Raw genomic sequence first — 12,869 nt, 5'->3', positions numbered from 1 at the left:
GTGATGAGACGAAAGTCTGTGAATTCAAGAAGAGAATAATGCAGTAGCGTACAGACGAATAGCAGTGGACTAGAATCTTAAGTGGCTACTGGCAAATTGAAAATAACTGCATCAAAGCACGATAATGTTAAAATATATAGTGAATGATTTCATAAAAACCAAAAAGCGTGTGTTATGTCAGCAATGTGAGATATATTTTAAAGTGGTGAGGGAGCCTTGCATATACGATGGGGTACCCAAAAGAAACCGAACTAATTTTTTTGTGGGCAGAGCTTTTGCAGTACCGCATTTTGCCGCTATGAGCGCATAGAGCTAACATTCCTGAGTCGATAAGCCGACTACCGTTGCTTCAGAAGGTAAGGACTAGTTTCGGCAGAGTTTATAGTGACAACTGTTTTGTGTGATCATCGTTTTTGCAATGGCTGATTTTCGTGAACAGCGTGCGGCGGTGAAATTCTGCTTTTTGCTTGGGAAAAGTGGAACAGAAACTCTTGAAATGTTAAAAACAGCGTACAAGGACGATGCTATGGGGAAAACTCAAGTGTTTGAGTGGTTTTCCCGTTTCAAAAATGGTGAAATGTCAATTGATGACAAACCTCGTTCTGGTCGTCCTTCCACGGCCCGAACACATGAAAATGTTGAAAAAATTCGTGAAATCTTCAAGGAAGATCGACGACAGACCATTGAAGAAATTGTGGAGCTGTCGGGAGTGACTTGGAGCTCAGCGGCCAGATTTGTGGCAGTCAGGTGACTGGTTTTTCCATCATGACAATGCCCCTGCTCACACAGCCCTGTCTGTATGACAATTCTTGACCAAAAATGGTATGACCCCTGTTCCTCACCCTGCATACTCACCTGACCTTGCCCCGTGCGACTTTTTTTTTTGTTTCCTCAAATGAAGAGACATGAAAGGAAAAAACGACAGAGGCGCTGTCAAGCATCTCAAAAGATGAATTTAGACAGTGTTTTGAAAAATGGAATAAAAGACTATACAAGTGTATTAGTGTAAGTGGAGAGTACTTTGAAGGGGATTGAAGGTTTGTGCTTAAAATTTGAATAAATAAGTTTAAAAAAAATAAGTTCGGTTTCTTTTGGGTACCCCCTCGTATCTGTATATATGTATAGTTACATGCATATATTTACATATATATCGAATTATTTAGTAAATAATGAAGAGATAGTCATTATTCTATCAGGGATCTCGGAAATGACCTACAACAGGGAGGGGACATCATGTATATGTACATAAAATATATTCAATTGATCTATATTTGTTGAATTATTTCACAAACTAGGTACAGTGGATAGTTATTCTACTAGGCATGTTGTATATACAAAAGGATGAGATTTTTCCATCAGGGATGTCAGAAATATATTGAAAAGTTGGAATGGCAGAATACTGTCACATGTAGGGTGTTACGTGTGATGAGAATGACAAGTTCTAGTTCAGATGATTGGATTTATTAACACCTTGGTTACAACCTCTCTTAATTACACTTAAATACACGCAATACAGTGATATCACTGATTTACACAATTTACAGTTCACTGTTGCACATGCACTAGGATTCCCAGTCTTCACTAGTCATCTCCTGGTAACAAATCTCATCACAGAAACTATAACAGTCTCATTGGATTAAACACATCAAGTATTACACATAAACAAAGTCTTCAATCACTCTGTACTCCTGTGTCCTAACGGGTACTCAATTGATCTTCACTGTTCACGCTAAATTCTCGTCCTTGTACTCTCAACTGCTGAAACCTCCTGGACTCCCCACTTTGTCACTTCACTTGAAAACTGAAACTTATTAAGTCAAGAGTCAAAATCACATTGTGACTGACAGCCAGTCAGTAAGTCTTGGTGTGAGCCTCATCTGGGGTTCATGACAAGATATTTATTACTGTTTGACAGTTACAGTCTTGATTTGTGGGGTGCCCTCTCTGACCAGTAGACGGGTCTGTCTTTTGTATATGATGCTGGCCCTTAACAGCATAGTCTTTTTATGGTCCGAGTCCCTTGGGACTCGCAACCACATTTTACTGTCTCAGATTTGAGACTTTGTTTTCGTCGCCTCCTATGACTCTTAGGGTCACGGTTGATGTATTTGAGCCTGCCTCCACACACATACTGTAGGAGCAGAATTAATCTGTGTTTAAACGGTACAAATTATATTAAAATCATTTTACAATATACGAATTCTGAGAATAAAGTTCGCGAACTTGCCACCATGTGCGTACCAGGGCAGCAGTGGACAACGGACAATGATGACGTTGGTATATCAGCATTTCACAGCTGTGTTGTTGTTGACTTATGAGTCTCTTTCTGAGTGGCATCTATTATTGTTCGAGTGTGTTTTGGTGTGCCGTCACGAGAATGTCGGAGCTTCTTGTTTAACTTGGCAAGAGTAGAAGAGAAATCAGAGAGATGTTGGCACAAGTTTGCGGGGATAATGCTATGACGAAAACAGCAGTTACAAGTGGGTGACACGTTCTTCTGAGGGAAGAGAAAGTGTCACTGACGAAGAGTGGGCAGGACGGTCAGGACAACCATTAACGAGCAGAACTGAAAAAAAAAAAATTCAAAAAGTTCGTCAAACTGTGTGTGAAAATCGTCGGCTGAATGTCAGGAGCATAGCAGAGCGAGCGAACATTGACAGAGAAACAGTTAGGAAAATCTTAATTGAATATCTTGACATTAGGAAGGTGTGTGCAAAAATGGTCCCAATGAAGTTCACCGCAGAACACTGGTAGGGAGTTTTCAGCTAGTAAACAAATAACTGTGCTGGAACACCCTCCCTATTCACCGGATCTAGCCCCCAGTGACTTCTGTCTGTTCCCGACAATGAAGGAAATATTGAAAAGACGGCTTTTGATGTCACTGATGACATCTTGAGTTATACGACGGCAGCTCTAAAGGTCATTCCACAAAACCAGTTCTAAAATTGTTTTGAAGGGTGGACTAGGCACTGGCATGGATGCATAGCTTCCCAAGGGGAGTACTTTAAAGGCAACCACAGTGGTATTCAGGATTTAGGTATGTAGCACTTTATCCGCGATTAATTCGCAAACGTTATTGTCAAAACACGCACAAGACCGGTAAATACAATATTAACCATCGAAACGATCGCAACCCTGTCGTTCACCTCAAATGTAGAAATGATTCAAGTATATGTATGTATATAGAATGTGGTATAACTGAAGCAATAGTAAAAGTAACAAAATTATTCCCTACATGCTGCGAAGAAATATTACATTTTTATACTATCTCTATTTTTATGCTGCTGCTTATTTAGTTTATGCAAGAAATTTAGTTCAAGAAAGTAGTTTCTATCTTGATCAATTTTCGCACTATTTGTCCTCGTTGGCACAAATGAGACCCATGGTTCTATGTACCAAGGCTACTTAAGCTATGTTCGTTGGTTTTGATATTCTGTGGTGTGAAGTCGGTTACATTCAAACCATTCAAATTGTGTGTTGAATTTTGTGGCGACTATTATATTGTGACGTTAAAACCAATATTTTTATATAGTTTTCATATACAGTTATCTTTAAAGTCATGGATAACTTCGAATGCAAAGCGCCGATGTATGTAAATTTTGGACACTCTTCAGCTATGGACGAAAATGATGGTGCAGATAAATTTTTTGGTAATTATAACAAAGCCACATGCAAGTCTATGCATGATTGATGGATAAACATAGATGTATTCCATAGATTACAGGAATCTGGGACAAGTCATAGCACAATAACTTGTATTTAGAAAATATCGAGAACTGCAGTACAATTACAGAACATTTTCCAAGAATAAAATATATTGTGGTTGACTTCAACAGCGTACATAATGCCATCATTAGGAACTGCGTATCAGTTTTACAGTATATTTCTTAAGAATATTCCCACTACTACTCTTCAGGCGCCAGAAATAAAGTACAAGGTTGATGTCTATGGTTGGTTGAGAACATTGCTTTACAATAAATAGAATGACAGAGATTTAAAAAGTGGTAGATTGTAAGTCTATTAAGGAGATTTATTACCCTCCCATTATAGGGGCCTTATATTCATGTTTGTGATAATAGAATGCAATTCTAGATGGGTAGTTCAGGATACTACTAAGGCTTAAAGATATATTTATTTATAGCTTTGAAGGTTATTCATTTAAATTAAAGTCTTCTGTTAATTAATGTTGGCAGTCATAGTACATATGACCAGTCCTGTTAGTCATACCGATGAGAGTATGACCCCTATACACAAAATATGTGAATGACCAAAATCAGTATATCATACTAAGTAAATAACTGCACATAAATTATAGATTTTTAGGCTTTCAGGTTGTTATTGATCCTGCTATTGGGCCTTTCCACAATGTGGATGTGAATAGTGTTGCCAACATTTCATAGGTATTTGCTGCCTCTGTCGTGGTTGAAATTATTAGGGTGTGTCAGTGTTCATGGGTATATAGATTTTAGTCCAGCACACCCATGAGAAGGTTTGGGTTGAAGCTGGGTTCTAGCGAATAGGGCCAGCAGACAGAAAACTGAAACAAACAGCTCCTTTTAGAGCCACCAAATCTGATGGATCTATCCACCACTTTCTGAACCACTTGACCATAGCAGAGGAGGTTAAACAACATTGTGCTTGGTGAACGCTTGAATGGGTGACTGCATGGGAGCACACATTGCTGATGGTTTTTTGATGCACTCTGCTGTAAAACAAATTTTTGATAATTTTTTCATGTTCACTGTACCTGTTGGCCCAGACTGTGCGTCACCTCCACTCTTTCCATTGTGGGTCTGTTAGTCCAAGACCTGTGTATATATTAACTTTACTCACTTTGACATTTGTACTCATAAATATGTGACTTAGCTTTCAGGAACATGCTACTTGTAGTGCTGGGGGTTTTCAAATATTTTGCCATTCATTACAGTTGCCATATTCAGAGTTAATATCTTTTACGGGTTTTGGAAGTCCTTACATAGAACTGGCAGTGGGTGGTTTGTCAACTCTTTTCTTCTTCCATGTGGTTGCTCCCAGTTGGATAGCACCATGAGGGGAACTGCCCATGTAGTACCTACTGTCATATCTGTATAACATCTTCAACCCTCTAGAGGTATCAACTCTGAAGATGGCAAGTGCAGTGTTTGTCAAAAATTGAACACCCCCTAGAGTCTTATGCAACTTATTTGTAAAAGCTGGAATTGTAAACTGAACTCCAGCCATGAAAATGTGAGGACAAGAATTATACACATAAATTATACATGGTTCACCATCAACTCATAAGAATATGTACATTGGGTGATTCATAATATACCTTGGGGAAGGGGGGCATTAGGACATTCCAGAAGGCCTTGAGGCAGTGAGAAATAAAATTGTAATGTTAAATTCAGCTGAAAGTTTTTTATCTGCTTTTAATCATTGTTTTCATGAGCACCTATCAAAATTGTTAATCCAGACATTTAAAAAAATTGAGTGCTTAGATTTCAGAATTTCTTTGCATTATTAATCACCGAACAGAGCACTGTGTAGCATTTTAAACGTTTACATTTTTTTACTTACTGTTTTGGTATGGTGACTGTCTCTCTGGTCTAGTGGTCAGAGTTTCTAGCTACAGATCCAGAGTTCCGGATTCGATTCCCGCGCTACCAGATTTTCTGAGATGTAGTGGGTCTGGAACAGGTCCACCCAGCCTTGTGAGGATAATTGAGGAGCTATTTCAAGGAAATATTGGCTCCAGTCTAGAAAACCGAAATTAATGTCTGTGGGGATTCATTGCGCTGACCACGCAACACCCTGTATCCGCTAAAGTTGGTAGTAACTTCACTGACAAGCAGCAGTCGCTCAGTCGATATAGTTTGCTTGCAGACTCAAGCCACAGTTCTCCCGACAGATCTTCTACTGTTGCATCACATAGCCATCACACGGACCACACAGAGAACACTGCTTCCCAGTTACTCCACTGTTGCATTTTATGAATCTGTTGTGGCCATTACCTAGGAATGGCCATTCTTTACAGAGCCTTTACCTAGCAACAGCTGCTTATTTCGCAGTCATTGCCTGGCAACATGTACATATCACAGTATGTTTTTTCATGTCTGAACATGTAGAGTCACCATTCTCCATTGAGAAGTTGGTGGAGGTGAAGTATCCAAAACAGCAACAGAATGACCCAGTGCATTAGAATTTACTGTGAATATGTAGATATGTGTGTATTGTAATTGAATGACTGTTATCAGCATTGGGTGCACAACTGCACTGGGAGGTGGGTTCTGAGGACGTATAGTCCTTGTCATATGCACAACCTTTTACCATGAAACATGGACAGTGTATACATGTAGTGTAGACTGGTCTGAATGCACATACAAGAAGGGTTAACAAAACTTGATTGACACTGCCCCAGTGCAGTCCTGAAAACATTTCTGGTTTAAAAAGATTTGAGGTCTTCCTAGTGATGGTTTATATTGTGGTCTTCTTAGTGATGACACCATGTAATCTGGTGTGTGGGTACCACAGTTTAATAGGACTGTGTTTGGTATGTCTTCAGGATAGGTACTTCTGCCCAACTTGATCATAAGTATGTGTACCATGAAGATGGAGGCATTATGTTCCTATGAAATCTTGGCACCCACTTACGAGACTATATGATGTCAACCCAGAAGACCACACTGTAAAATATCTAGTAAATATATAGAAATTTGTTTTTATTCTGTTCTTCCTGGAAGTACATTGCCACATATAAGCATTGCATGTCTTTAATTGTTTTACTAATCATTCATTTGTCATTCCAGATAACTTATCAGATGGTCAAAATGAACATCAGAGTGATGAACTTCGGGTTGAAAGTAAGGAAGATCTGTCAGAAAGTGTGGATGATGTATTGAAGTAAGTCACTGTGGGGTTTGTTTGTTTGTTCAGTAAGGACCCTGTCTATCTTAATTTATGAGTAAAAAAGTAAAGTAAAATAATCCCTCTAACATGCCGTGGAGGCCCATAGGGGTGTGAGATGTTCAGGTTCCCACATTTTCTAGACAATCAGCTCATAGATGGTGGTAAGGTTGCGTGTCTTACGCGCTGGCCGCCCTTTACCCCCAAGAAGATTCCTGATACTCATTTCTGTTAGAGGCTGAGTCAACCCCAGGGCCATAGTGCCATAGCAGAACACACCAGCTCCAGTGCCCTCATTTATCTTGGAACCATCTGTATACCAGATCAGTCCCCCTTTTCTGTCAGGCCGAAACCTGTCTTCCCATTCACTCCTGTCAGGAAATCTGACTGTGAAGGGTTTTTCATATACATGTCTCAGTATCATTTTGTCAGACCTCGTTTGTAATATGGGTTCTTTTTTCATGTCCCGAGTTATGTATGCATGTCCGAAACTATCGGATTTAGGTTTCCATTGATCACTGCACTGGAGATGGTAAATTCCTGCCCTGGTTTCTGCCTCCAACTGTAGATGCAGTGGGGGGGGAGTCCAAGGAGTGTCTCCAGTGCAGCTGTTGGAGATGTTCAACTTGCTCCTGTGATACCCAAGCAAGCCAACCTTTGCAATTTGCTAAGTTCTGCCTTGCTTGTCTTGAGTTTAACTCTGGGCCACCATACTGTAGCGCCATATGTAATTATGGGTCTTACAACCGCAGTGTGTATCCAATGCACAACGTGCGGCTGCAGTCCCCAAGTTTTACCAAACATGCTTCTGCATGTCCAAAAAGCCTTATAGGCTTTATTGATGACCTTGTCCAGCTGCTTTTTCCATGTCAGCCCCTTGTCTAATACTAGACCAAGGTACTTGACATCGCTGGAGAGCGGGATCGTCTTATTGAAGAGGGTCAGTTCCTTAAGGCCCTTTATATTTCTCTTCCTAGTAAACAGTATAATTACAGTCTTATTAGGATTCATGGACAGGTTTGTTCTTTCACACCATTGTTAGTTCATTTGGAACTTACAGTTGACTTGACTTAAGAAATGACTAGGAAAAACAGGTTCATACAGAATTTGAGTGGGAAAGGCTCTTACAGTGGTGACTGAAGATTATTGTCTGCCTTCTAGCATATTACACTCTGTAATTTGGTAGATAAGTGCCAATGTTTTGGAGGAACCTCCTGTCTCCCCCTGCCTTCCTTATATTCTGATGATGGAGGCAACATGTTCCTCAAAATGTTGGTACCTGTCTGAGAAATTACATGCACTGGATTCTGGAGGACACCAACCTTCAGGGGACTAAGTCACATGAAGTGACATGCACTTAAGAATTTTTAAGGTAAGTTTGTGTGGCAGTTAATCTCAAACCTTGATAGTACACTTAAGAACTCCTGTCAGTGTGGTTTAAAAACTTTTAGGGTCTGTTACAAGAACATTTATAATTACTTAGAATACCTAAAACACTGCAACTGTGTTTTTTATATTTGGTAGTGCAGCATTTTAATTGTCTTTATATACTGCTTAACTTTTTTGGGTTTACAGTTTAGCAATGAAAAATCTCTGGACAGCATCAGCTCATATAACTACGCCAGCATCATCTGGAAATGGTGCTGTACCCAAAATGAAGGTAACTTATCTGGACAATACAAATACATTGCACAAAACATTGATATTCTATGTCTAAATCATTTTTGTGGTGTGTTATGAGATAGTGATATAGATCACCATGTCTCCATCAGAAAGTTAGTAGATTCTATTTTCAGCATATGGTGAAAATCACCATACCATAGACCTCATTGAACATTTTACGTCTTTGAGGTTACCTGCTCAGCGATATTTTATACCACACAATTAGTGAAAGAAAAAATACAGTAAACTCCCAGTTATCCAGTCTGTATGGGAAATGAAGTGTGCAAATTACAGGGGATGGACAAAAATATGGAAACACCCAACAAAACCAGTCCTGGCCGATATGAGCTGTGTGAACACGGGCATTGTTATCTTGGTAAATGGCATCACCATTGGGGAACAAAGTTTGCACCATGGGATGGACCTGGTCGCCCAAAATGGTCACATAGTCGTTGGCAGTGATGTGACCTTGCAGGGTAATGATGGGTCTGACAGAATACCACGATATGTCTGCCCATACCATGATCAAACCCCAGCAACGTTTCACTCTTGGCAGCAAACAATCTGGATCTTAAGCTTGGGATGGCGTTCTCCAGACGTAAACTCGGCCAGAAGTCTTAAACAGTGTGAAGGTAAACTCATCCGACCAAATGACCATCTGCCATTGCTCCATAGTCCATTTTATGACTTCGGCACCACACTCTCTTCTTAGTGGCATTTTGATCACTGATGAGTGACTTTGGAATTACAGCTCTTCCAGAAATACCCTGCTTGTGGAGTTCCCTTCATACTGTTTTGGTGCTGACAGGGTTTATGAGTGTGACATTCAGTTCAGCAGTCACTTTTGCAGCTGTAGTCTTCTTATTTTTCGTCCCAATCCCACGCAGTGTTCATCTGTCTCGATCACTCAAGACACATTTCCGTTCACGCTGGTGTTTATCGGATGCGGTTTTTCCAGTCCTCCTGTATGAGGTCATAATCTTGGAGAATGTGGTTTGCAAAACACCAAAAACCTCAGCTACCTTGGTTACGGAAGCACCCACCATATGAGCCCCAACAATTTGCCCGCGTTTGAATTCTGTTACCTCTGACATGATGCACTAAAAACTGCACAGAACACTGTCTTGACAACAAATGAAGCTTGCAACATATTGTGGAGGTTGTACAGGTAGTGGTATTGGGCAGATAAGACAGCGTCACCTACAAACGTCGCTAAAATAACCACTTCAATTCAGGCATGCATTTCACAAGGTGTTTCCATATTTTTGTCCATCCCCTGTACATTTGTTCTGCTCATTAGAAGAGAAAAGCTTACAGAACCTCAATAGAATGCAGTATAGCGGATAAGCCTGTTCAGTTTTAAAACATAGGTGACAGTAGATTGGTGAGTGAAAGATTTTGGATACACTGGAATATGCTCATAAATTCATCTGGACTCTGCTTTAATGGCATGTGCTTGAGGGAGTACAGTCGGCAGCACAGAGAAGTACCATATGGCAAATGAATAGAATGTGCATAGCAACTTTGTTTCTGGAGTAACTTTATGAAAATGGTAGCTTTTCTTTGAAATTGTCATTTTCATGATAATTCCATGTGCTTGGATGCTGGATAAGCAGGAGTTTACTCCAGTAATATTATGTCAATGATTCAAAGTAGTGTGCCACTAAACTTCTTGCAGTTCTCAGTTTGGTTGCTTGAGCAGATTATAACTTAACCTAGTACTTTCCAGATTTATTGATTGCAGAAATCTTTTCAGCTTTATTAAAAGAATGGCCAAAAGTGATAATATATAGTGTTAAAAGAAGGGCTGCAGGCTTTAAGGGGTTATAGTACTTAAATGAGCAAACACGTCCCAGTCAACATACGTCCAGAAATCAATGCCTGCTGAGATATTGGGGAGTTACTGAGAAGTTCACATATTGAGAAGAATGGAAGAAAGTCCCAGAACCAGTGTGTGATGAATTGCAGCTGCTGAAGTTGTTGGTGTTCCCCTTGTCTGCAGAATTCTTTGTGAATGATTACTTTACCCATACCACATCCAGTGTTTGCAAACCATTGCTCTTCTCAGCCATCATGTGAGGGTGATATTTTGCCAGTGACTTCGCGCAAAATGTATTGTAAACACAGGGGGTGGTTTTGTGTACTCTCATAATACCCATGTCTGGGTGGATGACAATTCCACATCACCGTGGTATTGCCATCAGCATCAATTTTCCATCATTATGTGGGTGGTCATCTTAGGTGATCAACGCTTAGGCCCAGTTGTCTTACGTAACAAACAGGTGCAGTGTACCATCTTTTTTGGTGATTGAGTTACCAATACTCTTGGAACTTGTGCCACTTCAATAACAACACCACTTGTAGTTTGTGCATTATGAAGCACCACCTCATTTCGTCTGTATTGTCAGTCAACATTTGAACCAGACTTGCGGTTAACAGTGGATAGGCCAGTCAACTGGCCTGCACTTTCCCCCTGAACTTAAACCACTGGATTTTTGGCTTTGGTGACACCTGAAGACTTCGGTGTATTGAGTGCCAATCAATGAATTAGGGGTATTGCAGCAACAAATATATAATTCCTCTCAGGAGATTCAAATGAAAGTTGTGCTGAAATGCATGGGAACCACATAGAGCATCTGTTGCAGAGATCACATGAACATCACCCATATCTCAGCAGGCATAGGTTTCTGGACATATGTTGATTGGGATCTTTTTGCTCAGTTAGGTGAGTACTACACCCTCTTAAAGCCTGTAACCCTTTTTTTAACATTGTGTATAGAAGAGAGGCAAGTATAATTGACATCTTTATTGTTTGCATCCTGTAGTGTGTCATGATTTGTGATGCTCTGCCCATCAACACATTAAATATTTCAAAATAAAACCAACCAGTCTAATTGTTTACATTGGTTCACATTGAAATCAGGAGCAGGAACAACACAAAAACAAGCAATTTAAAAATCTTTATACAGTTTTAGTAATAACTACATGTATTATGATAATCATATTGATTAACACTAATGTGGGTCCATATTAGGATATTTCAATAATGTGAGAGGTATTTAATGAAACTGCCTGAGGATGGTCCAAAATATGCATCGAAACATGTAGCGCTTATTAAGTAAAACCAATATAAACAATTAGATTGGTTAGTTTTATTTTGAAATATTTATTGTGTGAATTCGTGTTTCTGTAGCTCTCCAAGATTAATATTGGAATGGTTTCTTTTTGTTGTTGTTGTTATTGTTATTGTTGTTATTATTATTGTTGTTGTTGTTGTTGTTGTTATTATTATTATTATTATTATTACAAACTGAGGTACCCACATATTGGGAGTAATAGTAGAGGTGCAGAATTATGTCTAGTCCAGTATTTACTTTTTGGAAGTGAAGCACAAATGACCAGTTTCTTGCAGATATGTCATGGAGAAGGGAATAGCACTCTGGACTTTCACCTGTTGGAATTTTCTGAAGAGTCTTCATGCTTCTATGTTATATAAATTATTATATGTACTAGTATATTGTTGTTTATGAGATATTCATTGTAGGTTAACAGGCCCAGTGCACCAAATTTATGGAACAGAGAATATTACCATCTCAAAAGGAAAGGGTCACCAATGGCTGAAAATAACCAAGAAAGAAAATTCATTAGCATGGCTGAAGCTATAAATCGGTTCCAGACGACTACACCAGATCGTTTTCATTCTAAGCCAATAACAAGTAAGATATATTTTATTTAATGAGGAATCCAAATGGTTGTGGGAGACACAAAATACAGTTCATATGACAAGATCTTGATGTAAGATATTGGACTGTCACGCAGAGAATCTCAGTTTAAATTTTCTGTCAGATCTAAGCCTTCACAGCTTGTAATGTTAGCAGAATAACTGGACCATACAATTTTTCAGAGCCCATGATAGGGTGTGGTTGATATCCACTTGAACGCTTGTTAATTCACAATACAAGGATGTTTTGTCATGATGTCAAGTAATTTGAAAATATAGTTCCTGTTATATGTGAGAAGATGCTTGTACCATAGGACAGTGTTTCTCAACTGCCAGGCCGCAGCCTGGTACTGGGCCCTCATCTTATAAAAAGAGAATTTACTGGGTGGCAGTCTTGCGAAGGTTGAGAACCACTGCCACACGCTAGTCACCAGTCACAGCCTAGGAACCATCAATTGCTAAGCAGCGACTTGGCAAACACATTTCCACGGATACAGATTCTGGGGTAGACAGCCCATTGCTAGGTAAAGCCCACAACAGTAGATGTCTGTTGCTAGGCAGTGGACATGCTTTCTGTGAAGTCTGAACTGAGGTTATATAAGGG

The 12,869-nt window shown here is 39.6% G+C and overlaps 1 protein-coding gene across 1 annotated transcript in view; it reads left to right on the top strand.

Moving 5' to 3' along the window:
* Positions 1-3,428: 3,428 nt before the first annotated feature.
* Positions 3,429-12,869, top strand: part of LOC111868838 (targeting protein for Xklp2 homolog) — a 35,081-nt gene continuing 25,640 nt past the window's right edge. Inside the window, exons 1-4 of the mRNA XM_023859862.2 lie at positions 3,429-3,650; positions 6,786-6,879; positions 8,458-8,542; positions 12,089-12,260. Of these exons, the coding sequence (XP_023715630.1) occupies positions 3,560-3,650; positions 6,786-6,879; positions 8,458-8,542; positions 12,089-12,260 (442 nt within the window). The 5' untranslated portion in view covers positions 3,429-3,559. The remainder of the gene's footprint in view (positions 3,651-6,785; positions 6,880-8,457; positions 8,543-12,088; positions 12,261-12,869) is intronic.

This window comes from Cryptotermes secundus, unplaced genomic scaffold, assembly GCF_002891405.2.
Source record: "Cryptotermes secundus unplaced genomic scaffold, Csec_1.0 scaffold310, whole genome shotgun sequence".
Taxonomy (NCBI): Eukaryota; Metazoa; Arthropoda; class Insecta; order Blattodea; family Kalotermitidae; genus Cryptotermes; species Cryptotermes secundus.
Note: the sequence above shows the minus strand (reverse complement) of the source record. Positions and strands in the feature narration are given on the sequence as shown.